This window comes from Engystomops pustulosus, chromosome 8 (genome assembly GCF_040894005.1).
Source record: "Engystomops pustulosus chromosome 8, aEngPut4.maternal, whole genome shotgun sequence".
Lineage (NCBI taxonomy): Eukaryota > Metazoa > Chordata > Amphibia > Anura > Leptodactylidae > Engystomops > Engystomops pustulosus.
In genome coordinates, this window is record NC_092418.1 from 14,956,126 (window position 1) to 14,982,265 (window position 26,140).

Genomic DNA, 26,140 nt, shown 5'->3' on the forward strand with positions numbered 1-26,140 from the left:
TCTCGTCATAAGGAAAGTGAAGCTTTGAAATTCGTAACGGCGGCTGCGTCTTCATAAAGGAAGATTCATGCAAAAAGGAAGAAAATAGGTCACTACACAATGGGCTTCATTAATCTAATAGGCCTTGTCGCCCATAGCAACCAATCACAGCACAGCTTTCATTTCATCCACAGCTTTGGTAAAATGAGAGCTGTGCTGTGATTGGTTCCTATTTTCCTGACAGATTGTTTGGATAAATGTCACAATTTCTAAATCTGTGAGGAAATCTTGGGCCAATCCCCTTTAAAATAGAACATTTTTAAACTATAGCTTGCAAGGTCTGACCACTAAGACCCCAACAATCATAAGAACGGGGTCCCAGGGCCTTCACAGTGATTGGACTGGTGTTCAGGCTTCAAAACTACAATGCATTCACTAGGCCTCAATGTCTCATAGAGCAACCAATCAGAGCTGGGCTTTATCTCCTCAATGGCTGGGGGGAGGGGGGGAATGAAAGCTGAGCTGTGATTGGTCAGTAAGGTATAAGGCAGCAAATCATGGTTTATGGAACTAAGAATAACTACTTTTTAATTTAATAAACTATATATTTCTTTTAATTTTTCACTCTACTTTTATTTGCCTTCCAGGGTGCAATTTTTTAGGGACCACTATGAATGAATCAGGGGGGAGAGGACTCATGTATAGCTGGACTTGAATAAAATGATAGTAAACATGCGTTAGACACAAGACGATATAGACAAAGGCAATGCAGTAATAAGACGCAATATCCTGGTCAATTCCTTTATGCAAAATGGCTGCCTCTATAGCCCAGTGGCCTTTGCGCCTTAAACTTGGATAGAAAAGTTACACAACTTTTTTAGTAAAAATGTAAATTCAATAAATGTTATAGGAAAAACCTGATAACACCAGTGTCGCCCCTTTAAGTGACGATGATATGCGGAACGTGGTTGCGCCTTATTAAAGCAGAGTCCATATAGAAACAATGAGACTAAACCTCTCAGAGCCATTGGTGGTGAGAGATGGGAAGGTGGGAGAAGCGTCCAGGCGAGAGGAGGAGGAGGCGCCGTGCGGGGAATAGGGCTGGAGCTCTTCAGGACAGGCAGGCAGGAGGGTCCCGGGTAATCTAGCCAGGGGGCTGCTTAAAGGGGAGATCTGTACAAACGAGACAAAGGAAAATGAGAGGAGGAACTAGAAAAATAAAGCCCCACTGCTAAAGAAAATAGACTGTTCTGTCCCCTCAAGTTTCAGTGTGTCCCTGTCCCCCCAAGTGTCAGTGTGTCCCTGTCCTGTCCCCCAAGTGTCAGCGTGTCCCTGTCCTTTACCCCAAGTGTCAGCGTGTCCCTGTCCTGTCCCCCCCAAGTGTCAGCGTGTCCCTGTCCTGTCCCCCCAAGTGTCAGCGTGTCCCTGTCCTGTCCCCCAAGTGTCAGCGTGTCCCTGTCCTTTACCCCAAGTGTCAGTGTGTCCCTGTCCTGTCCCCCAAGTGTCAGCGTGTCCCTGTCCTTTACCCCAAGTGTCAGCGTGTCCCTGTCCTGTCCCCCCCAAGTGTCAGCGTGTCCCTGTCCTGTCCCCCCAAGTGTCAGCGTGTCCCTGTCCTGTCCCCCAAGTGTCAGCGTGTCCCTGTCCTTTACCCCAAGTGTCAGCGTGTCCCTGTCCTGTCCCCCCCAAGTGTCAGTGTGTCCCTGTCCTGTGCCCCCAAGTGTCAACGTGTCCCTGTCCTGTCCCCCAGGTGTCAGCGTGTCCCTGTCCTGTCCCCCCAAGTGTCAGCGTGTCCCTGTCCTGCCCCCCAAGTGTCAGCGTGTCCCTGTCCTGTCCCCCAAGTGTCAGCGTGTCCCTGTCCTGTCCCCCCAAGTGTCAGCGTGTCCCTGTCCTGTCCCCCAAGTGTCAGCGTGTCCCTGTCCTGTCCCCCCAAGTGTCAGCGTGTCCCTGTCCTGTCCCCCCAAGTGTCAGCGTGTCCTTGTCCTCTCCCCCCAAGTGTCAGCGTGTCCCTGTCCTGTCACCCAATTGTCAGCATGTCCCTGTCCAGTCCCCCAAGTGTCAACGTGTCTCTGTCCTGTCATCCCCCAAGTGTCAGCGTGTCCCTGTCCTGTCCCCCCAAGTGTCAGCGTGTCCCTGTCCTGTCCCCCAAGTGTCAGCGTGTCCCTGTCCTGTCCCCCCAAGTGTCAACGTGTCCCTGTTTTGTCCCCCAAGTGTCAGCGTGTCCTTGTCCTGTCCCCCCAAGTGTCAGTGTGTCCCTGTCCTGTCCCCCAAGTGTCAGCGTGTCCCTGTCCTTTACCCCAAGTGTCAGCGTGTCCCTGTCCTGTCCCCCCAAGTGTCAACGTGTCCCTGTTTTGTCCCCCAAGTGTCAGCGTGTCCTTGTCCTGTCCCCCCAAGTGTCAGTGTGTCCCTGTCCTGTCCCCCCCAAGTGTCAGCGTGTCCCTGTCCTGTCCCCCCAAGTGTCAGCGTGTCCCTGTCCTGTCCCCCAAGTGTCAGCGTGTCCCTGTCCTTTACCCCAAGTGTCAGTGTGTCCCTGTCCTGTCCCCCAAGTGTCAGCGTGTCCCTGTCCTTTACCCCAAGTGTCAGCGTGTCCCTGTCCTGTCCCCCCCAAGTGTCAGCGTGTCCCTGTCCTGTCCCCCCAAGTGTCAGCGTGTCCCTGTCCTGTCCCCCAAGTGTCAGCGTGTCCCTGTCCTTTACCCCAAGTGTCAGCGTGTCCCTGTCCTGTCCCCCCCAAGTGTCAGTGTGTCCCTGTCCTGTACCCCCAAGTGTCAGCGTGTCCCTGTCCTGTCCCCCCAAGTGTCAGCGTGTCCCTGTCCTGTCCCCCAGGTGTCAGCGTGTCCCTGTCCTGTCCCCCCAAGTGTCAGCGTGTCCCTGTCCTGCCCCCCAAGTGTCAGCGTGTCCCTGTCCTGTCCCCCAAGTGTCAGCGTGTCCCTGTCCTGTCCCCCCAAGTGTCAGCGTGTCCCTGTCCTGTCCCCCAAGTGTCAGCGTGTCCCTGTCCTGTCCCCCCAAGTGTCAGCGTGTCCCTGTCCTGTCCCCCCAAGTGTCAGCGTGTCCTTGTCCTCTCCCCCCAAGTGTCAGCGTGTCCCTGTCCTGTCACCCAATTGTCAGCGTGTCCCTGTCCAGTCCCCCAAGTGTCAACGTGTCTCTGTCCTGTCATCCCCCAAGTGTCAGCGTGTCCCTGTCCTGTCCCCCCAAGTGTCAGCGTGTCCCTGTCCTGTCCCCCAAATGTCAGCGTGTCCCTGTCCTGTCCCCCCAAGTGTCAACGTGTCCCTGTTTTGTCCCCCAAGTGTCAGTGTGTCCCTGTCCTGTCCCCCAAGTGTCAGCGTGTCCCTGTCCTGTACACCAAGTGTCAGCGTGTTCTTGTCCTGTCCCCCCAAGTGTCAGCGTATCCCTGTCCTGTCCCCCAAGTGTCAGCGTGTCCCTGTCCTGTCCCCCCCAAGTGTCAGAGTGTCCATGCCCTGTCCCCCAAGTGTCAGCGTGTCCCTGTCCTGTCACCCAAGTGTCAACGTGTCTCTGTCCTGTCACCCAAGTGTCAGCGTGTCCCTGTCACCTAAGTGTCAGCGTGTCCCTGTCCTGTCCCCCAAGTGTCAGCGTGTCCCTGTCCTGTCTCCCCAAGTGTCAGTGTGTCCCTGTCCTGTCTCCCCAAGTGTCAGTGTGTCCCTGTCCTGTACCCCAAAGGGTCAGCGTGTCCTGTCCTGTCCCCCCAAGTGTCAGCGTGTCCCTGTCCTGTCCCTCCCCAAGTGTCAGCGTGTCCCTGTCCTGTCCCCCAAGTGTCGGCGTGTCCCTGTCCCATCCCCCAAGTGTCAGCGTGTCCCTGTCCTGTCCCCCAAGTGTCAGCGTGTCCCTGTACTGTCCCCCCCACGTGTCAACGTGTCCCTGTCCTGTCCCCCAAGTGTCAGCGTGTCCCTGTCCTGTCCCCCCCACGTGTCAGCGTGTCCCTGTCCTGTCCCCCAAGTGTCAGCGTGTCCCTGTCCTGTCCCCCAAGTGTCAGCATGTCACAACCTGCTTACAGTTTCCAATAAATAATAAAATTTTGTGTATCTGTCGCCATCACTAGGGGGAGCTAGAACATCAAAATAGTCTTCAGTTAGTTCTCCAGCTCCCTCTAGTGGGTTGTTATAGCTCAATGTCTACGGAGGAGAATTTTAGCGCTGTATCAAGAGAATTGGCTGCAATTACAAAGATATATAAACAAGAAGTCCATGTAAACAATACTGGAATACATAAAGCGGTGCTGTGATGTGGACATCGGGTCAGCCACCATAGGCCTCTCACTGCTTAGGATACTTTCATGTATGAATATGGGAACACAGTCGTTATTGGGAATGTCTAATTTAGCTTTTCTGCCAAAAATATTGCTCTCTGGGGAATGAACCAGAAAGAGAAAAAAAAAATCTGACTTCGTGAGAGGTCTGGGAATAGTTGCATTCGGAGAAGCTTCGCTATGATGAGGAGCAGGGTTTCCTGTCAGTGATCCAATGCGAAAATAATCTCTACTGAAATATCTAAACAAGTAAATCTTGCAAAAAACTTAAGCTGCTGATGCCAAAAGAAAAAAAGTAGAAAATATGAACAGTTCTTTATTTCTCCAGTAGGTGGCAATAGAGGTTCATAGACTATTACAGGGTAATACCTCCTGCTGCGCTCTATTCACTAATGAGCAGTGCACCATATGTGAGTATATAAGATCACGTCTGGGAGTGTCAGCCTACACACTGCTATATATAAGAGGCGTGAGATTATACCGCAGCTACAGTATCTATGCACGGCCCCTCCCCATAAAAGTATATGATGATAAGAACATGAATCAGCAGTAACTTCATCAAATACAGCCTCTATAATACTACAGCCTTCATTCCAGGACTGCGCAGATTACAGAGGTCAAATACATTTATTTCTGGGTTTATTAGTTTTTAGTTCACCACATGAATAAGACCGCATTGTCCTGAAGAATTTATACTGACCACCGACCGCCAGGGGTCACATGTACAGCCAGAAAAGAGGGAAGAGGCATGTGGACAACATTATGGGAAAACCACCATGGAGGCCTATGATGTACAAGAATATAACTACTATAATACTGCCCCCTATGTACAAGAATTTAACTACTATAATACTGGCCCCTATGTACAAGAATATAACTACTATAATACTGCCCCCTATGTACAAGAATATAACTACTATAATACTGCCCCCTATGTACAGGAATATAACTACTATAATACTGCCCCCTATGTACAAGAATTTAACTACTATAATACTGCCCCCTATGTACAGGAATATAACTACTATAATACTGCCCCCTATGTACAAGACTATAACTACTATAATACTGCCCCCTATGTACAAGAATATAACTACTATAATACTGCCCCCTATGTACAAGACTATAACTACTATAATACTGCCCCTATGTACAAGGATATAACTACTATAATACTGCCCCCTATGTACAAGAATATAACTACTATAATACTGCCCCCTATGTACAGGAATATAACTACTATAATACTGCCCCCTATGTACAGGAATATAACTACTATAATACTGCTCCCTATCTGCAAAAATATATCTACTATAATACTGCCCCCATGTACAGGAATATAACTACTATAATACTGCCCCCTATGTACAAGAATATAACTACTATAATACTGCCCCCTATGTGCAAAAATGTATCTACTATAATACTGCCCCCATGTACAGGAATATAACTACTATAATACTGCCCCCTATGTACAAGAATATAGCTACTATAATACTGCCCCCTATGTACAAGAATATAACTACTATAATACTGTCACCTATGTACAAGAATATAACTACTATAATACTGCCCCCATGTACAGGAATATAACTACTATAATACTGCCCCCTATGTACAAGAATATAACTACTATAATACTGCTCCCTATGTACAAGAATATAACTACTATAATACTGCCCCCTATGTACAGGAATATAACTACTATAATACTGCCCCCTATGTACAAGAATATAACTACTATAATACTGCTCCCTATGTACAAGGATATAACTACTATAATACTGCCCCCCATGTACAAGAATATAACTACAATAATACTGCCCCCTATGTACAAGAATATAACTACTATAATACTGCCCCCTATGTACAAGAATATAACTACTATAATAGTGCCCTCTATGTACAGCAATATAACTACTATAATACTGCTCCCTATGTGCAAAAATATATCTACTATAATACTGCCCCCATGTACAGGAATATAACTACTATAATACTGCCCCCTATGTACAAGAATATAACTACTATAATACTGCCCCCTATGTGCAAAAATATATCTACTATAATACTGCCCCCATGTACAGGAATATAACTACTATAATACTGCCCCCTATGTACAAGAATATAGCTACTATAATACTGCCCCCTATGTACAAGAATATAACTACTATAATACTGTCACCTATGTACAAGAATATAACTACTATAATACTGCCCCCATGTACAGGAATATAACTACTATAATACTGCCCCCTATGTACAAGAATATAACTACTATAATACTGCTCCCTATGTACAAGAATATAACTACTATAATACTGCCCCCTATGTACAGGAATATAACTACTATAATACTGCCCCCTATGTACAAGAATATAACTACTATAATACTGCTCCCTATGTACAAGGATATAACTACTATAATACTGCCCCCCATGTACAAGAATATAACTACAATAATACTGCCCCCTATGTACAAGAATATAACTACTATAATACTGCCCCCTATGTACAGGAAAATAACTGCTATAATACTGCCCCCTATGTACAAGAATATAACTACTATAATACTGCCCCCTATGTACAGGAATATAACTACTATAATACTGCCCGCTATGTACAGGAATATAACTACTATAATACTGCTCCCTATGTACAAGAATATAACTACTATAATACTACCCCTATGTACAAGAATATAACTACTATAATACTGCCCCCTATGTACAAGAATATAACTACTATAATACTGCCCCCTATGTACAAGAATATAACTACTATAATACTGCCCCCTATGTACAAGAATATAACTACTATAATACTGCTCCCTATGTACAAGAATATAACTACTATAATACTGCCCCCTATGTACAGGAATATAACTACTATAATACTGCCCCCTATGTACAAGAATATAACTACTATAATACTGCTCCCTATGTACAAGGATATAACTACTATAATACTGCCCCCCATGTACAAGAATATAACTACAATAATACTGCCCCCTATGTACAAGAATATAACTACTATAATACTGCCCCCTATGTACAGGAAAATAACTGCTATAATACTGCCCCCTATGTACAGGAAAATAACTGCTATAATACTGCCCCCTATGTACAAGAATATAACTACTATAATACTGCCCGCTATGTACAGGAATATAACTACTATAATACTGCTCCCTATGTACAAGAATATAACTACTATAATACTACCCCTATGTACAAGAATATAACTACTATAATACTGCCCCCTATGTACAAGAATATAACTACTATAATACTGCCCCCTATGTACAAGAATATAACTACTATAATACTGCCCCCTATGTACAAGAATATAACTACTATAATACTGCTCCCAGCTGTGAGCTCTTCCTTTGACATGTGTGGGGCCTCAGTACTTGCTCTGCACATTGGTTGGAATGTTCACATGGTGTTATTTGTGCAGCACATATACATCTCGATTGTACTATATATAGACAGGGATTAGCAGATTCCTGGTTTCCCGCTGAGTGGATCATTCCATTTAATAGTTTTAATGTAATTGTTCCAAAATGTGAGAAGCTTCTGAGAAGCAAAAACGTTTCACATTCCACCGGTCGGCAGACTGAGACTGAGAAACACATAAAGGGGCAGCTCCTGTTATCATACAATGCTTAATGGGGTATATCCTAAAGTGACATGGCCTTTATCTGTCTTATCGTCAAAAGAGTATTTGTAAACTGTACAGGAAAGGAAAATAGATCCTAAAATGGAACAGCCCTTTAAGAAGGGACAGCTGGGGGAACATCGCGTGCGCTGGCACCTGTGACACGGCAGCTGGAGATCCGGATTTGCTTTCTCCATCTGATTTTGCATCTTGATCTGGTGGGAAGAGGAAGGCCGGGCTGGGGCTGGAGTGACGCTGTCGCCTCATAAAGGGGAAGACGCTGAAATAGTAAGAAGAAGATGTAAGATGTGCTGTTTCACCCCATAGTTTCAGCTTGGGGGTGTGTCCTCACACTGCTGTGCTCTTAGTTCTCTGCAGCTCCTCCCCTGTGCTTTGAGTGTCTGCTCTAATATTTAATATTAGTTTGTAACAAGTTTGTAACAGATTCTACTAAAAGCAGAAGGGAGGGGCTATAGAGTGTGTCAGTGCAGAGAGCTCAGAGCGCAGCAGTGTGAGTATCTGCCCCCCCCCCAGTGCAATATGAATCCATATTTTGCAGCCTTGACAGATTTTTCTTATAAGTGGCAAACACAGAGACACGTTACAAACCCTTTCTTTGTCTCAGGAGGGATGAAGGCTTGGCCTAGAAGACTTTTATACATTTCTGATTTCAAGTATCGGGGATATGAATCCTGGAAGAGAAACAGTTAATCAGTTATATCCCCTCCTCGTCTGCACCCCTACACCCCCCCCCCGCCATGTATACACCTGCATCACTGTGGACTGTGTATCATAATAGAGACCCCCAAAATCACAGCTTCCCCATTCACCACTTTGCTGCTCATCCTGACCTGCCTGATGCATGACTATAATGCAAGAGGGCAGTAAAGACTGACACATGAGAGGGATCGGAAAGAAAGATCTATTTTATGGTATTTTATGGCGGATCTGCCTATGTACTGTACACAGTATATAACAAAATTCCCAAAAATCTGTTCAAAAAGTCAATAAATAAGTGTGTGGCTTCCCGATTCACCACTTTGCTGCTCATCCTGACCTGCCTGATGCATGACTTTAATGCAAAAGGGCAGTAAATACTGACACATGAGAAGGATCGGAAAGAATGATGTATTTTATGGTATTTTATGGTGGATCTGCCTATGTACTGTACACAGTATATAACAAAATTCCCAAAAATCTGTTCAAAAAGTCAATAAATAAGTGTGTGAGGATAAGACATAAATCCCGTGCTCCAGACGCTACAGCAGTTAGCCCCCTCCTCCTGTAAAGTAATTATAGTAACACTTCAGGGGGTCGTTTTTAGAGAAATCTCGTAGCATTGTTCTGAGCAGCGGCAATCGCTCATAACCAGTCATCTCAATCAGCCGAGCCGATCCTGTCCCCGCGGAGCGCCACAAAGAGCTTATTACCCGGCACCAGACACACGCTAAATCCGGACTCCGGATATTAATCAGAATTTAAAGGGAACTCGTCACCAGAGCAGATAGCAACAAAGAGGACACCGGGCCCCTAAAATCAACAAAGGGCCCAGGCCTAGGTGCCTATAATTGCCAGGGGTCCGCATTTCTCTTTCATTAATGCCCAATTTTTATGTATGTGCAGTCAGGTCGGACAAATCTTAGCATCCTTGAGGAGGCGGGATTTCAGAGTGGGCGGTCCTTAATAATTTAGGGGTGGACTTAAAATATCTCTATTTTAGTAACTGTAATATTGGTAAATGTAGACCCCCTCCTTTGTAAAGTTTGAGATTTTTTTTAGAAATTGGTATAAAAAAATTATTATTTTATCTATATTGTGACCTGGGATGACTTTCTGATACCGAACTCCAAAGAGCCTGTGGACATAGAGTCAAACGAACTACTTCTTTCTGCAATTAGCTACCAGTAGGGGGAGTTGGTGAGTTTATCGCATACAGCTAGATCAGCAAGCTCTAATATAAGCTCCTGAGCGCCCCCTAGTGGTGGCTGCTAAAAACAACAACAAAGAGGAGTTCAGGTATCCCTCTCCTGTGTCCAACGTGTCCAACGTGTACTATGTATCCCTATGCCGAGTACTGGTTATATATAGACCTCCATAGACCATGGGACACCCGTGACCACTATGCCATGTGTCATTTATCCGTGATGTGTCACTATAGGGGCTTGACTCCTCCTCCTCTCTTCAATATTCACCTGTGTATTTTACAATCAGCTAGCAATATTCGTTTGCTTCTGTAGGGGGCACCAGTGGGTAGATGCAGAAAATCCCATCTCTGTATAAGGCAACACTAGCAGTGAATTTTCGGAGAACCCACCTTTTTCATCAACATGTAGATATGCATTTGGGCATCATCTAACACATAACGATGAGGATTCTTTATACCTTCTAGTGTCTTCTCCATTGTCTTGCTGTCAATGTTTACCCAGCGAGTTGCTCCGGGGGCCAAAAAATGCCTAAAAAAAATACAAGGAGCAAAAAAAAAGGAGAAAAAAAAATAAAAAATTTACTGTAGTGGTCTGGGGCCTCCATAGAACCTTGACTTCCCTAGTTGGAGGTGGGGCATAAGATATCATAGAAGATGTCAGCTCCACCACTAGTGGTCCTGAAAAGGCAATAGTCGCACCAAAAATTTTCTGCCGAAACCTCAAAGGTTTATTTTTGCCCCATTGATGGTATTTGGTTGGGCCCATTATGTAAAAAAGGGACAAATTTTTACTTTGGTCCTGACTGAAATCTACACAGGTCCCAATCAAGGTGTCCTTGACCCCGATCCATAGCTGGTGTGATAATCATGGCCAGGGGAGGGGGGGGGGCTTATACTACTCAAATCCCGCACTTCCCTCCAGCCTCATCCCAATTAGACTAATGGAGCTAGCTAACACTACAAAGGCTGCAGTGGCTTATTTACTAAGGGCCCGCGGCCGCATTTCCGTCTAGTTTTCCGACGTTTTCGCGGATCACGCCGGGGATTGCGTCGCACGCGACCGGATTTTGGCGCATCAGCGCTGGCTTTCACGCGACACAAATCTGGTGGGCGGGCCGCCGGACGATCCAACGGATTCGGACAACGCGCGGGATTTAACATTTAAATTGTGACGCAAGCACTTATATGCACCGGGAAGAAGAAGGTGAACTCCGGTGGACCTGAGCGGGGAGGCGACACATGCAGGATCTCGGGCGCACGATCTTCGTGAATCGCGGCAGAGTGCAGGATCGTCGGACAACGCACCTCTGGGATCGCGCAGGGACAGGTAAATTATGTGCCCCATCTCAGCACAAGGGGAACTACATTTTTGGATGGTTATTGTCAGGAGATCACAGTGCCCAATTCCCAAGGCTCTAGCATCCTTGGGTCAGGTTTGGTATAAATGTGATCCAGGGATTCACCCGGATCCAATGATACCAGAACCCTGACCATACAACTTCCCCTTGAGAAGCTATGACTTCTCCAATGTTCTGGACGTAATACCAGGTAGGAGGGACCCATGACCCCTCCTGGGGGTGGGCAGAGGTGTGCCTGCACCTGATATAATCAGAACACCCCTGATGCCCCTTGTCTTTTGTCTCAGAACCCATTTACCATCAAGTGCAGAGGAAGATCTTAAGGTGTGAACTATCAGGGTCCATTAGGCCACACACAAGGTAACTAACTTACTGCTGATACTTGTAGTGCTACCAGTGTATTTTGTACTCTGCTTGTTGCTCATTTATGTTGATCCAGGTTGGTTCCTCACCCTATATAATCCCGCTAATCCCGCTTATATTAACAGAGAACTGGTGGCAGCTTAATTGGGTTGATAAGGTTCTGTTTCACTGGGGCTAGTGAGAGGGATCGTATAGCCATTCAGGGCTGTGATTTATTGTTGGACAACTTTAAATCACTTCCTGCGCCTCTCAGAACCCTTGCGCTCTGGGAGTGCCTAAAAAGGATAATTAAGTGACCTTGCATAACCCTCAGGGGTCCGAAACGTCACGGTTTCCTTCAAAGCTGGCAACAGTCCCCATAGTCACCCCTCACAGTCCTGATCCTAGAACTGGTGGCTTTATGCCTTTTTTACCTGGCGTCTGTTAGTTATGAGTTTGGGGTTAATGACTTTCCTACAGCTGAAGTAAACATTGGGAACAATCCCGTTGTCTTTTGCTTCAATCCACAGCTCCAAGCAGTCCAGACAGTCACACCTCAAGTTTAGTCTCTCCCAAGAAACGTCTATTCTTATATTGGTGGTTATGTCCTTGAGCTTTCAGTTCCTATCTGCAGGATATAATGTTTGGCTGGGCCACGAAAGTGTGGAGGGACACTTGTTGAATTTGCTATGGCCACCTGATGTCTAGATTCACTTCCCGTTGGAAAACCTACCAGACCATAAGAAGGACCAAACCTAATCTGTTATGGACTAGCACAGACCTTCTAATAACATTGGTTGATCAACCTATATATTGGCCAACATTTATGTAGACCAGAACCAGAATGATTTCTTCCTTTAAAGGGTGAAATTACGAAAGATTCTGGTCTCATAAATATGTCTGGAAAAGAAGAACATGTAACAGTCCGAAGGATAAGTTCTACGCAGCCTGCCAAGTGGACAACGTCTACCAAGTTCTTTCACCTTCTGATGGTGGACCAAGTGTTCCAGAGATCCAAGGACATTACTCACTTTCTATGTCCGGCCAAGGCAACGGCCAAGAACATTTCTATTGATTTAATCCATTAGAAGACATAGATGTGATACCTCAATGACTTACTCATAGACGGACTGCACCGTAGACGCCACCTTAGAATGCTCCCCGTACCGTAACTCCTCACACGCCTCCCAGAAACACAAATTTTCAGCTACAAGAATAAGAAACGAAAGCAGGAAATTATTGAGTATTTTCTAAATGAGGAAAACCAGGCAAATCCTGTGCATGATTCTCACCACTAAATTCCTTCTCCAAGAACTGCAAAAACTCCCTCCGGCCTCGCTGATCATTCAAGAGCTCCATGAAGTTAAAAGTCCAACGTTCCACTCTGAGTTTGGTCGGCATTGGGACCCTGAGGGTAGTATCAACATTTCAGAAAATACTATCTGAGACAAAAGTTATCCCCCCCCCCCTTCTCTTAGAAGAAGGGAGGAATTAGAATGGGTTCTGACTGAGAAGAGGCTAAACTTTTGGATGTCTTATCTTTGAGTTGATTTCCTGTGTCCTACATACATGGGAGCGTTCGTCGTCCAGTACATGACATCATCAGTGATCCATGGGTTACTGGGGAGGCAGCCAGACATGATGGGATCGTGCGGGAGATACTGCTCGCTGAACTTCAGGAACCTGGAAGACAGATGGGAAAGGAACAAACTATTGAGGAGCAGAGGGCAGACGCTGCTGTAGATCTGCCTGGATTCTTCTAGTTTTTGAGACATCCCTAAAGGCTCTTCTAAGATGGAATTATGAATGAACCAGTTGGACCTTTGAGGTGTTCCTTGTGTAAGAACTTTTAAGAAAGGTTTAACTTAGCCATATTGGAATTTTTTGTGAAAAAGGAATGTGTCTGACTAGGGCTCATTAGGGTGTAAGAGACTCTGCTACTTCGGTGTGACCACGGTGGTAGCTATGAACACCAACAGAAAATAGTTCAAGGGGTTGTTAGGGTCTAAGGTAATCGTTTAAGAAACCAAATTTTAAACTAAGCCCTTTAATTTCTTGGTGTTGTGGGCCACAGCGCAAATTAGGTTCTGCCCCATTTTAACTGTGGAACCCTAAGAAAAAGAAAGAGACCAAGACATGACATTCGGGGTCAAAGGGGCTAACGGTTAAATGGGTGCTGCTTAAGGTCAAGAGTTTTGCTACAGGCACTGGGATCGGAGGACTCAAAGAAGAACTTGATGTCCAAACATAAAATTCTGGGATGAGACGTTCATAGGGGCTTAAGGTCAAGTGGGGTTTCTTGACATTGAGGACCACTACAAAAATTAGATTTTGCTACAGATATATTGGTCACAGAACAAAAGACAAAATGTAAAGGTCCACACTTGATATTCTAGGGTATATGTTCTGTTGTTTGTATAAGACGCATGGAAAGAAGAACCAACCCCATGTTGGCCCCATCCCATTTCCCAATGAGTAGTGTCTATAAATGGGACCATAAGAAGGACCGAGCTGAAGGTTGAATAATTTGGTACAACTTCTAATAAGCAAGGGCCATATGTTCTACAGAGGTGGTGGTCACACACAGGTCCCGGTGTCTGAGGGATCGCAATAGCCCTTCTTCCATACAAGAAGAGACCAATCTTCTAAAATTCACTTATTAGGTGGGGGCATGTTCCCGAATTTTGTTCTGGGGGATCATGAAATTTCAACTTATGCCCCCAGGTTCTATCATAAGAGGTAAGTAACGGCAAAAAATAAGCATTGGCCCCTCATGTATTTGAACACAGGGTGTTGAGTAATAATTTCCAGGGGTACCATTTCTAGTATCTCACCCTTCCAGGCAGATGGAGGATTTCACTCTCGTACGCGCCATGGCTTTTTTGAGGTACTCCATCTAGTAAGAAAAAGATAAATATGGGCCAAATTAAAACAAACCTTTCACCAGGTATGTCATTTTTAGCTGGTGACAGGTTCCAATAGCCTGTGCTATGTTGATTTTAAAAACTGCTGATACTTGTAGTGCTACCAGTGTATTTTGTACTCTGCTTAACTGTATATATATATATACATCAGAGTTATGTCTAAGTCAATTCCAGTTACGGAATAAAAGTCACTTCAATCCTGATGTGGAAGCACCCCACATTGAGGCTTATTTTACTGCTATTAAAAATGATTTAATGATGCTAAGGCATAACACAGGGGACCAGACACTGGATCACCCTAATTTGACAAGTCAAGAGATTAATGCACTCAATGAGCTGGCCCATGACGGCGACATCACCGTCAAGTCGGCCGACAAGGGCGGTGCTGTCGTCGTCATGGATACCAGCTCATATGTAATGGAAATTAAGAGACAACTATCTGACGTAAATGTATACCAGAGGATACAGGGGGACCCAAAATTTACATTAGCCAAAAAAATCAAAAACATTTTAGATGAAGCATTTAATAATAATATTATCAATACCGAAATGTATCATTTCTTACACATTGAAGACCCAATTACCCCTGTGCTTTATGTCTTACCTAAGATCCACAAAAGCTTACTGAACCCGCCTGGGAGGCCCATTGTCTCTGGTACAGGGTCAATTTGCTCCAATATTGCTACTTTCCTTGATAAAGCCCTTAGAGATTTAGCTATAACAGGATGCTCATATATACGCGACACATCGGATTTTATCAACAAGCTTAATGAGGTACACCTCCTTCCCTCTCAAAAGGTTTTGTTGGTATCATTTGATGTAGTTTCCCTCTACACCTCAATTGATCACCAAAGAGGTTTAGAAGCGGTGAGAAAAATGGTTACCACAACAATATTTTCTTCTAAAACCCAGGATTTTATTCTAACTCTACTTGAACTGGTCCTTAAAAATAATTATTTCCTTTTCGGTGATGACTATTATTTGCAGAAAATGGGTGTCGCAATGGGGGCCAATATGGCCCCCACGTATGCGAATATTGTCATGCGGGTGCTGGAGGAGGACGTCATCTATCCCTCCCCACTTTTCAGGCACTGCCTGAGGTGGTGGAGGTACATAGATGACGTCTTCCTCCTATGGACTGGTACCGACAGTGAACTACATTCGTTCCATGAATACTTGAATACAATTGATGAGACTATCAAATTCACAGTAGTTACATCTGACATAGAACTACAATTTTTTGATGTCTCTATCTCAATCAATGGGGATTCTATAGAGACAGATATTTACTCCAAACCAACAGACAAGAATACATTAACCAGATATGAGAGCAGTCACCCTCGATCTACCATTAACTCTCTACCGTATAGCCAACTCCTCCGAGTTAAAAAGATTACTAGTGAATCTTCCAAACTCCAAAAAAATTTGACAACTATGGCCAACAAATTTAGACAACGTGGGTACCCGAAAAAGATCATAGATAAAAATTTACAAAAAGTACAAGCAAGAGATAGAACAGAACTTTTATTGACTCACAACACTACAAAAAAATATGACCGTATACCTTTTGTTACGACATTTAATTCACAAAGCCACAATATCGCTAAAATCATCAGGAAACATTGGAGTAAACTATCAGGTAGCAGTGTAAATGTGCCTGAGTTCCTCAATCCACCTCTTATGTCCTATAGGAATGCCCAAACGATCAGGGACCGACTGGTCAGGGCAGACGTTGGACCATTTAGAAGAAACAGACAAACGGGAATACTGGGACAACTGAGAAAAGGCTGTTTCCCATGTTGTAAATGTGTCAACTGTAAATATATGATAAAGGGTTCAAGTTTTATACATAGGGACAAACATTACAATATTTCTCACTATTTGACTTGTGACAGTTCTTTTGTAATTTACTTGTTAAGTTGCCCTTGTGGATTATTATATGTGGGGGAGACCACGCTTGAATTAAAGACGCGGTTCAATCAGCATAGATATACAATCCGTTCAAATCGTAAAGATTTACCAGTTTCCAAACATTTCTCAGAGGCAGGACACCTAGAGAAACACCTCAAGTTTCGCATAATTGATCACATACCACCGTTACGTAGAGGGGGTGATAGAGAGGGAGCTCTAAAAAAACGTGAGCTTCAGTGGATCCATACCCTAGGTACATTAAAACCAAACGGCCTTAACGTAGATTTCAAATTGTGGACATTATAAACAAAACTCAAGCAAGTAAAACCATTAGTGATTAGTAGTTTCCTTTTTTGACATCTTTACTGGTATAACAATGAGTAATGTTTGTGACAAATTTGTTGGTAATTAATATTTCTTCTCTCTCTATAGACATTACGAGCCCACCTCAGATGTCTCCCCACTGGAACTCCGGACCCTGTGCCTGCAATATGCGCTCCATTATTCTTTTTGCCGCTTTATATATTGTTTGCAATAAGCATTGCCATGCTCCTTAATTCTTTTGTAAGTATGGGGGTCCTAGCCAGAGGATTTGCAGTTATTACTGTATATGCGTCCGAATAGGGGAGGGAGCAACAGTAAAGGGTGCCCCGTATATTCTGAGGGGTATACCCGATTCAGTACTCCCTTTTGAACAAAGGCGTCCCTGGGAAGGGTTAACTTTTGTCCAATAGTCCCCGGATTGCAGCTGTTATCACAGCATCTTTTCCTCATTAAGTGGCTGTACCCCCGTGGAATACTTCTTTTTCCTCCTCTTTATTAATTTCTCATAACATCAGCCATTTGGTGTATATAAATTAATTCTGACATAGAATACAAAAAATATATATCCTCTAACATCGCGGCCATAAGCAATAATTGTTTGGTTACCATGACGCCGATCCCGGATGTCGTTCTGCAGAGCGCATGCGCACAGGAGCGTGAAAAATATGCGTTCCACGGTGCGTGTCACAGCGCTTTCTCGTATCGATCTTTACAATCAAGCAGGACATTAATGGATCGGAAAGTACAACAGTTCGGGGAGACACCTGAGGTCCCTACACGGTGGCTTGGTCAGTACACTGGAGCACTTTATGCACTTCATGCACTTTTAACATGTTAACTTGTTTACGTAATGCATGTACCCATGTATACAGGGGAGCGAGACGTGCAGTTAGCCATAATTTTAATATATGTGCACTTGATACACTATTGTATGCATACCAGTACTATAAATTGTTGATGTTTAATATGAATTGTATGTTTTTTACGTCTGGTGGGTGGGGCATTATTGGTCATGTGACCATCTGAATGTGTATTTATATTCACCATGTTCACTTTAAAAAACGGCTTGAAAAAGGCTCTCTTGAGCCGAAACGTTGCTGTTATTACTCATCATGGAATAAAAAAAGAACCACGTTTTTCACACATCTGGAGTGCTGCTCATTTTTTGGAATTTTACTACTAGAGGATCTGAGGCCCGATCCCAGGACGCCTGCACCCGCTTCAGCTAACCAGATAGTGCCGCTGGGTCTTTCCACAAGTATATATATATATATATATATTGTGTGGACTGTTTGTCTGTTGTGTCCTTAAGGCAATTAAATATAAAATTTAACCTGTGTTGCTCATTTATGTTGATCCACGAACCCCACGTCCGTGTCTCAGTTATATACATGCTACCGGGTTGGTTCCTCACCCTATATAATCCCGTTAATCCCGCTTATATTAAAGGAGAACTGGTGGCAGCTTAATTGGATTGATATGGCTCTGTTTCACTGGGGCTAGTGAGAGGGATCGTATAGCCATTCAGGGTTGGGATTTATTGTTGGACAACTTTAAATCACTTCCTACGCCTCTCAGAACCCTTGCACTATGGGAGTGCCTAAAAAGGATAATTAAGTGACCTTGCATAACCCTCAGGGGTCTGAAACGTCTCCTTCACAGCTGGCAACAGTCCCCATAGTCCTCATAGTCACCCCTCACAGCCCTGATCCTAGAACTGGTGGCTTTATGCCTTTTTTACCTGGCGTCTGTTAGTTATGAGTTTGGGGTTAATGACTTTCCTACAGCTGAAGTAAACATTGGGAAGAATCCCGTTGTCTTTTGCTTCAATCCACAGCTCCAAGCAGTCCAGACAGTCACACCTCAAGTTCAGTCTCTCCCAAGAAACGTCTATTCTTATATTGGTGGTTATGTCCTTGATCTTTCAGTTCCTACCTGATAGGTGCAGGATATAATGTTTGGCTGGGCCACCAACGTGTGGTGGGACACTTGTTGAATTTGCTATGGCCACCTGATTTGCTATGGCCACCTTTAATATGGGCCAAATTAAAACGAACCTGTCACCAGGTATGTCATTTTTAGCTGGTGACAGGTTCCAATAGCCTGTGCTATGTTGATTTTAAAAACTCTTTTGTCAGCATTCTGAATTGTTTCAATACTTTATGTAAGTTTAATTCACATTACCTGGCTCCCTGCCAGCAGTGTGTGGTGAGTCCCGGAGGAGGGGCAGCTGCAGCCTGTGTGTGCATGTGTCTCCTCACGCAATCTTCCTCTTCTCCTCACCATCCCTCCCCTGTCTGCTCAATGCACATGACAGAAAATGGGGAGGGAGGAGATGGATAAATGTGGAGGAGAGGAGACGGCACACACAGGTACACACAGGCCGCCACCCCCTCCCTTCCCCGGGACTCACCACGTGCTGCTGGCAGGGAGCAATGTGAAAAATACTATTATAAACTACTTAAATGAATTAAAATGCTGACAAAGGCATTTTAAAAATCAGCATAAGCACTCAAATACTACCCCACAGTACTAAATCAATACTGTAGCACAGTCCCTAGATAACACCGTCATTGAGAGCTCAAATAATGCTGCCACTGCGTTCTCAAATGATACAATCTTACAGGACTGAAACAATAGCACCATAAATCTATAATAAAAAACAATCAAAGAGGACAGAACTATCCACTATATCAGTGATGGGCAACCTTTTGAGCTTGGTGTGTCAAAATTCGCCAAAAAACCGAGCATAACTCGGGTGGTGTGTCACCTTGACAAAAATTTTTTTGTGATATTTATAGTTTAAATAACAAATATGTATACTATTTAACTTCTAGGGTACTTTATCCGTGGATTGTCTGATTGATCCTACCATGTACTGCCATACAATCAGACAGGTGTGTAAATGCTTAGTAACCTGCAAACTTTCAGTCATGAAAGTTCACAGGTTATAGCGAGGGCGCAGGCACCGCTGTTCGCATTTCCTTCATGCCCTCTTGGCATGGAGAAGGTGTGCGGAGCAAAATAATCGCAATGTCTGGCAATTTGCAAGGCGTTGCGATTATTTCAGGGCTTGTACGTCACAAAACTGACACACAAGCCCTCATGACTGTCTTCTATCATTCAGTGCACTGACCTTACTCACTGTATGATGGGAGTCGTTGTCCTCCCTCATCCCTGCTCTGGAGCTGGTCAGTGTAGAGGTGGCAGCTGCTGGGACATCACACAAGGCAGCAGCAATGTGGCCTCTGACTGTGTTGCCATCCTACCCCCACCACAACATCAGGAGCTGCAGAGGAGCCTCCTGGGTGTATGGCCGGGTCACCTCTCCTGCTGTGCCCTGTGCTGATACCTGTTCTGACTGGAGACACCAGGCACAGCTCACACATGGGGAGTGGCCAGCCCGGGGGAGGAGGAGGAGGGGGGAGTGCTGGAAGCTCAGTGCAATCTCTCAGCCTCCCGGCTACTGCACCTGATCATGTAGGATGAAACATAACTCTCAGGCAGCCGCGTGTCAGTGAAAATGGCTACGTGTGTCAGCACTGACACGCGTGTCATAGGTTAGCCATCACTGCACTATATAGTGCTCAAATAACACAAAGCTGTGCTAAAATAATACCGCAGCAGAGTCACCAAATAACACAGTCATATAGACAGTTATATTCCTAATTCGAGAAGAAAAGTCTTACCTCGCGTTTGTAATAATCTGCATTTACACCCTGCAAAAACACAATATAAATATATGAGTTATAATAATATAGTATTGGTCATGAATCAAATCCAAAGCTCCAGTAAAGACTGACACAGAGCCAGGCAGTTATTGATCCAAGACTAATAACAACCTCTGTTTTGGGCTTCAAACATGAGAATTCTAGACTTTTGTCATTTATCTCAAGTCTTACAATATGACACCAGAAAAAGAGTCAAACGTCATCGAAACAACTAATAACTCACCAGCGGCATTCTTCCCGAGCAGCAATTTCCTCTCTCTGGTCCACGCTCCATCACATTGAGGCATCCCGCCTGAAATACACAGCGCAAGAGATAAGGGAAATCTATAGTTTAAGGACTTAAAGGGATTGTCTTTATTTGGAGGCAATATGTCAGCACATTAAATAGTGTTGGGTATTGTCTCTGTAGAGAATTGTAATCATACTGTTGTGTTGGATATATATGCATGGGTGTATCAGCCATGAGGCGAGTTGAGCCTCTTGCCTCAGGCAGCACCACCTGCAGGAAGATGGAAAACCCACTTACTAAGGCTACATTCAGACGATGTATGCCCGCCATACCGTAGCACAGTGGGCATACATTGGCGCTGCGGAGAGGAGCAGGGGATGAGTGCAGCTCACACCCGCCCCTCTCCATAGGAATATACAGCGCCCGGCGCCGTATCACGTAGAAAGATAGGAAATTCCTATCTTTCTACGGGCTACGGAGCGGTACATTCCCGCACGTGTGCTGCACCATACCGCTCCCGTACAGGGCCGTGAGCCCATAGAAGTGTATGGGGAACATATATTTCGGACGTATATACGTCCCCCCATATATGTGTGTGAATGCAGCCTAAGAAAAAAATAAACTGATATATTACTACTGGTTGGAACAAAGGGCAGCATAGCTGGCCTCAGGCAGCAGAGAGTTTAGGTTCACCCCTATTTATATCCCAGGATTATAGCGCTGATTTCCTCACACTGCTGTGCTCTGGGTTCCCTGCATTGTATATTCTCCACAGCCCTTCCCTCTGATCTGAGTAAGCGCTCTCGGATCAGATGGGAGGAGCAATGCAGCATCCGCATTCTCTCGGATCAGATGGGAGGAGCAATGCAGCATCTCAGTGCAGACACCTAAGAGCACAGCAGTGTGAGCACACAGCATCAATGAACAAACCTGGAATATATACCAGTTTTCACATTCAATATACACAAAAGTATAGGTAAACAGCTCTTAAGGATACATAGACCTACTCAAAGATGCAATTTAAAGTGGTGTTCCATATGTATAGCAAAAATTCGATTTCTATCCTTGGTGCTCTACACTGAATCTTTTTTTTGTTCATTACATCAGTGCTAAGATGTTTATTACTACAATCAATATTACCAAGGGGATGGGGCCAATGCAAAGGGGAGGAGCTAATTTATTTACAAAATAATAATAATTCTTTATTTATATAGCGCACACAGATTACACAGCGCTCGACAGAGTTTGCCAAATCAGTCCCTGTACCCATGGGGCTCACAATCTAATCAACCTACCAGTATGTATTGGAGTGTGGGAGGAAACCGGAGGACCCGGAGGAAACCCACACAAACACGAAGAGAACATACAAACTCTTTGCAGATGTTGACCCTGGGACTTGAACCCCAGTCCCCACCGCTGCAAGGCTGTAATGCTATACATTAACCCACCGTGCCGAATTATTATCATTTTTATTGCAATTATGTATCATACGTTATGTCTACCTTAAATCTGATTTCAAATCTGCAAATCAGTTCTGTGTGGAGTTGATCGTTTCCATTAATTTTCAGTTTGAACACTTGCCAAGGAGCGAGGCTATATTTAGTGCAATAAAAAATAAATGCCGGCTGCGGGGTATAACGTGAAATTATACACCTCTAATTACACACCGCTCATACAAACCTTGTGCTATAGCACACAACCGACCCTGCTAGGACAGAGAAATGGGGCAAAAAAGATACGAAAGTCGTGTGCAGGCGACATGAAAGCCCCGGCATTGGTTTTCCCCTGTGTCGGCAATGCAAATATTGTGTCCTGGAAGATCAGACCCTGCGATAAAAGCGGAGCGTGGGAGCTGACGCTCCTGAGTGGGACAGATGTAAGGACGCCGCAGTAATGACTCACAACCTGCCGCTTTGTACCAAAACTATGTCTTAAATACGGAAGAAGGCGGCGGGAAAAAAATTGTTTGGAATCTTTTATGAGACTGAATAAGACTAGCATGTTACTCAACTTTTATTAAAGGTGTTTTCCAGGATGTTATAAATAAAGTTTATTGAAGAGAGCGCTACTTATGCTCATACTTTGTAATATATCTCCTGTAGTTATTCATTCCCTGACAGCAGATATCTGGGGTTGTTTACATACGATAAGTCGGGGACATGACATGTACAAATAGAGGAGAATGTGCTTTTCAATCAACTTTATTTAGAACATTTAGAAGAACACATAATCAAATGCTGATATATATACTGTATATATACTTACCGATGGTTTGCTTACGAGCCAATACGCCTGCTCCTGACACTCAATCACAATCCTGTCTCCTTTACGCCGCTGTTTGGCGGCCCTATGGAGTAGAAGATATAGTCAAAATCCAAAATGTATCCTTAAAATATGGTGGACATGGTGTATATGCCGCAATGAGTGTCTATGCATTCAAACAATCTCTCCTACGCATATGGTTCAAAGATTAAAGTTGAGCGTCACTAAATTTGGCTATGTGTAACTAACTAGGCCTTGTTTATCATGACTGTTACCTATAGCAACCAATCAGAGCACAACTTTCATTTTTCCAGAGCTGTTGTAAAAATGAAAGCTGAGCTCTCATTGGTTACTGTAAGGAACATGTCCCAATCAGGCCTAATGGGTCATGTAGGCCCTCTACTAATAAACTGACACCCATACTACCTTGTACTTTGGCTTTTTCGGTGTTATCATATGGAATGTGTAAATTAACAGCCTCATACACGTTCCATCAATGTCCCTGTGATAACACTGCGGGGACAGGAAGAATTGTAAGAGCATACCTCCCAACATCTGTGAAAGGGAAAGAGGGACAAAATGGCGGCACGCGTAGCGCGGCGATCCCCCTAAGCCACACCTCCAATCACTCCCTGGCCACGCCCCAAATTTTAGCCATATTATAATAATAAAAATCATTCATTGTAATGAATGAGCTGCAAAAATGCCATATATTGCAATACAGAAGTATTGCAGTATATAATAGGAACGATCTGACCATCTAGGGTTAATGTACCCTAGATGGTCTAAAAAAATAGTGAAAAAAAAAAGAAAAAAAAAGTTTAAAAAAGAAAAAAAATTTATAAAATATTAAAAATTCAAATCACCCCCTTTCGCTAGAACTGATATAAAACATAATAAACAGTAAAAATCACTGACATATTAGGTATCAAAATATAAAAACGGTTACGGCCGGCGGTGACCTACGAGGCGGGAAATGGCGCCCAAATGTCCGAAATGCGACTTTTACACCTTTTTACATCACATAAAAAATGGAATAAAAAATTATCAATATGTCGCACAGACCTCAAAATGGTAGCAATGAAAACATCGGCTCATTTCGCCAAAAATGACACCTCATAAAGCTCAGTGCGCTAAAGTATGAAAAAGTTATTAGCTTCAGAAAATGGCATTTTTTTTTTCTTTTTTGTACACATTTGTAAAATTTTTTTAAATGTATTAAAACACAATAAAACCTGTATAAATTTGGTATCACCGCGATCGCACCGAACCAAAGAATAAAGCTGAGGTGTTATTTTGAGTGCACAGTCAAAAGTCGTAAAAACTGAGCCCACAAGAACGTGCACGTGCGTTTTTTTTTCAACTTTTCTACATTTGGAATTTTTTTTCAGCTTCGCAGTACACGGCATGTTAAAATAAATAATATTACGGGAAAGTAAAATTTGTTACGCACAAAATAAGCCCTCACACAGCTCTGTACACGTAAAAATGAAAAAGTTATGGATTTTTGAAGGTGGAGAGCGAGAAATGAGCGAAAAAACCCTGCGTCCATAAGGGGTTAATGCCTTGGTATATAGAGAGGGATCTTCTCAGAGATTATTGTAATTATTGCGACTATTATTATTATTATTATGGAGATTATTATTATTGAGATGATTATTATTATTTTTTCTATTATTAATAATCATCTCCATAATAATAAAAATAATAAAATTTATAATAATAATAATAGTCTCAATAATTACAATAATAATCTCTGAGAAGATCCCTCTCTATATATCAGTGCATTAGTCTGTATCACAATGTAACACTGGCAGATAACACTTCTTAGTTACCAGAAATCCTCAGCTCTGTATCACTTATAGCTCAGTTAGTTAAGCTCCCGTCTATGGTGCAGGTTCGATTCTCATCCTGGGCAAAACTTTATGTAATTTAATTAAATAAAGAGCTTGTGTCTGGGGAAGCCCTGGAGACCATATATGGACAGATACTGATCAGACCTGATGACGTGGTCCCTGCTCTCTGCTAAGCCGACACTTCTCTGAAAAGGATTCCCTGCCCGATGTCTGCTCTGGGCAACCCTAGGAGATGCAGTGACCATATATGGACAGATACTGATCTGAAGCTGATGACGTGGTCCCTGCTCTCCTCTAAGCCCGACACTTCTCTGAAAAGGATTCCCTGCCGATGCCTGCTCTGGGGAAGCCTAGGAGATGCAGTGACCATATATGGACAGATGCTGATCTGAAGCTGATGATGTGGTCCCTGCTCTCTCTGCTAAGCCGACACTTCTCTGAAAAGGATTCCCTGCCCGATGTCTGCTCTGGGGAACCCTAGGAGATGCAGTGACCATATATGGACAGATACTGATCTGACCTGATGACGTGGTCCCTGCTCTCAGCTAAGCCGACACTTCTCTGAAAAGGATTCCCTGCCCGATGTCTGCTCTGGGGAACCCTAGGAGATGCAGTGACCATATATGGACAGATGCTGATCTGAAGCTGATGACGTGGTCCCTGCTCTCAGCTAAGCCGACACTTCTCTGAAAAGGATTCCCTCCCGATGTCTGCTCTGGGGAACCCTAGGAGATGCAGTGACCATATATGGACAGATGGTGATCTGAAGCTGATGACGTGGTCCCTGCTCTCCGCTAAGCCCGACACTTCTCTGAAAAGGATTCCCTGCCTGATGTCTGCTCTGGGGAAGCCTAGGAGATGCAGTGACCATATATGGAAAGATGCTGATCAGACCTGATGACGTGGTCCCTGCTCTCCGCTAAGCCGACACTTCTCTGAAAAGGATTCCCTGCCCGATGTCTGCTCTGGGGAACCCTAGGAGATGCAGTGACCATATATGGACAGATGCTGATCTGAAGCTGATGACGTGGTCCCTGCTCTCCGCTAAGCCCGACACTTCTCTGAAAAGGATTCCCTGCCTGATGTCTGCTCTGGGGAAGCCTAGGAGATGCAGTGACCATATATGGAAAGATGCTGATCAGACCTGATGACGTGGTCCCTGCTCTCCGCTAAGCCGACACTTCTCTGAAAAGGATTCCCTGCCCGATGTCTGCTCTGGGGAACCCTAGGAGATGCAGTGACCATATATGGACAGATGGTGATCTGAAGCTGATGACGTGGTCCCTGCTCTCCGCTAAGCCGACACTTCTCTGAAAAGGATTCCCTGCCCGATGTCTGCTCTGGGGAAGCCTAGGAGATGCAGTGACCATATATGGACAGAT

At 44.2% G+C, this 26,140-nt stretch overlaps 1 protein-coding gene across 2 annotated transcripts in view; it reads right to left on the bottom strand.

The window, feature by feature from the left end:
* RGS11 (regulator of G protein signaling 11) overlaps positions 1-26,140 on the bottom strand; it is an 83,769-nt gene that overhangs the window by 2,698 nt on the left and 54,931 nt on the right. The window contains exons 8-18 of one of the 2 annotated variants that reach the window (XM_072119820.1): positions 22,906-22,987; positions 20,635-20,703; positions 20,370-20,399; positions 14,356-14,417; positions 13,091-13,204; positions 12,814-12,929; positions 12,641-12,728; positions 10,212-10,350; positions 8,507-8,589; positions 8,054-8,177; positions 995-1,152 (exon numbers count right to left, since the gene is read on the bottom strand). In XM_072119820.1, the coding sequence (XP_071975921.1) occupies positions 995-1,152; positions 8,054-8,177; positions 8,507-8,589; positions 10,212-10,350; positions 12,641-12,728; positions 12,814-12,929; positions 13,091-13,204; positions 14,356-14,417; positions 20,370-20,399; positions 20,635-20,703; positions 22,906-22,987 (1,065 nt within the window). The remainder of the gene's footprint in view (positions 1-994; positions 1,153-8,053; positions 8,178-8,506; positions 8,590-10,211; positions 10,351-12,640; positions 12,729-12,813; positions 12,930-13,090; positions 13,205-14,355; positions 14,418-20,369; positions 20,400-20,634; positions 20,704-22,905; positions 22,988-26,140) is intronic. The other variant, XM_072119821.1, reaches the window with a different exon arrangement.